At 49.2% G+C, this 1,177-nt stretch overlaps 1 protein-coding gene across 2 annotated transcripts in view; it reads left to right on the forward strand.

Annotated features, from left to right (window-relative positions):
- Nucleotides 1-764, forward strand: part of LOC123017843 — a 2,504-nt gene extending 1,740 nt beyond the window's left edge. Inside the window, exon 2 of one of the 2 annotated variants that reach the window (XM_044419457.1) lies at nucleotides 90-764. In XM_044419457.1, coding sequence (XP_044275392.1) covers nucleotides 90-696 — 607 coding nt within the window. In that variant the 3' untranslated portion in view covers nucleotides 697-764. Of the gene's footprint in view, nucleotides 1-39 lie in introns of both variants that reach the window. The other variant, XM_044419456.1, reaches the window with a different exon arrangement.
- The last annotated feature ends 413 nt before the right edge of the window (nucleotides 765-1,177 follow it).

A 1,177-nucleotide genomic window follows, 5' to 3' on the forward strand; every position in this document is an offset into this window, starting at 1 on the left:
TACAAGTCACAAAGGGTGAGCATGTTAGCTAAGGTGGAGGCTAACATGCTCACCCTTTGTGACTTGTATGAAGATGATCTGGCGGCCTGGTGGGAGAGATGCAAGCGGATCGTCAGGAAGAGGTGCTGGAGCCTAGACGTCCGGATCAACAGTAAAGAGGTGAAAACATACCAAGAGGCAGTTTACCAGTTCGTCAAGTGTCACAGCAGGGTCAATCGTGGGCTCCCGTATGACAAACAGCTGCTACAGCGTTCCAGGGAAGTCATCGTGGCCTTCCAGATGAGGCAGAGGCAAAAGAAGAGAAATGCCAAACTTTATAGGACTAAAGGGGCCCTGGTGGACAAGGATGAGTGGGTGAGAGCTAGAACCCAAGCACCCTTTGAAAGCATGAAGGGCCTGAGGCTCTCTGAGGATGACGCAGTTTCCCTCCGTCCCGATGAAATGTTGGACGTCGTGAAACGTTATTATACTCAGATCTATCGAGAGAAGCCCATCCGGGGGGAGGAGATACGGAACTTTTTCGACAGCCTCCCCCAAAGGGACTTAAATTTGATACACCGAGGACTGGTGGACGAAGACCTGAGAGAATTAGAGAAACCCATCACCGAGGAAGAGAAACCCATCACCTCCGAAGCAGAAGGGAACATTTCAGGGCGGTGGCTGAAAGCTTGCATGCTTATTTGTCTGTTTGTTTAAAATTTTTATATGCTGTCCCATTGCATAGCCTCGGGACAGGTTACATAAATAAATAAACATAATACAAATAGTGCAAATAAAATCCAGATTCACCCTGGCTGCAGATTAAAACCTATAGATGATATTAAAAGTTGATGTTTTTCAGCACCAGGCGGACTTCTCTGGGGAGCGCATTCCACAGATGGGGTGCCACCACAGAGAAAGCCCTCTTCCAGGTACCCTAATATCCTTCACGGAGGGCTCCCAGAGGAGGGCCTCTGCTGCCAATCTCAGGGGGTGGGAGGGCAAATACGGAAGAAGGTGTTCCTTTAGGTATCCAGGTCCCAAGCCATTAAGGGCTTTATAGGTAATAACCAGCACCTTGAATTGAGCCCAGACTTCGATGGGGACCCAGTGAAGCAGGTAGAGGACTGGGTTGTATGAGAGTAACGCCTAGTCCCCATCAGCAACCTGGCTGCTCTATTTTGCACCATCTGAAGTA

Source organism: Varanus komodoensis, unplaced genomic scaffold (assembly GCF_004798865.1).
Source record: "Varanus komodoensis strain SLA01 unplaced genomic scaffold, ASM479886v1 scaffold103, whole genome shotgun sequence".
NCBI classification, from domain to species: Eukaryota; Metazoa; Chordata; class Lepidosauria; order Squamata; family Varanidae; genus Varanus; species Varanus komodoensis.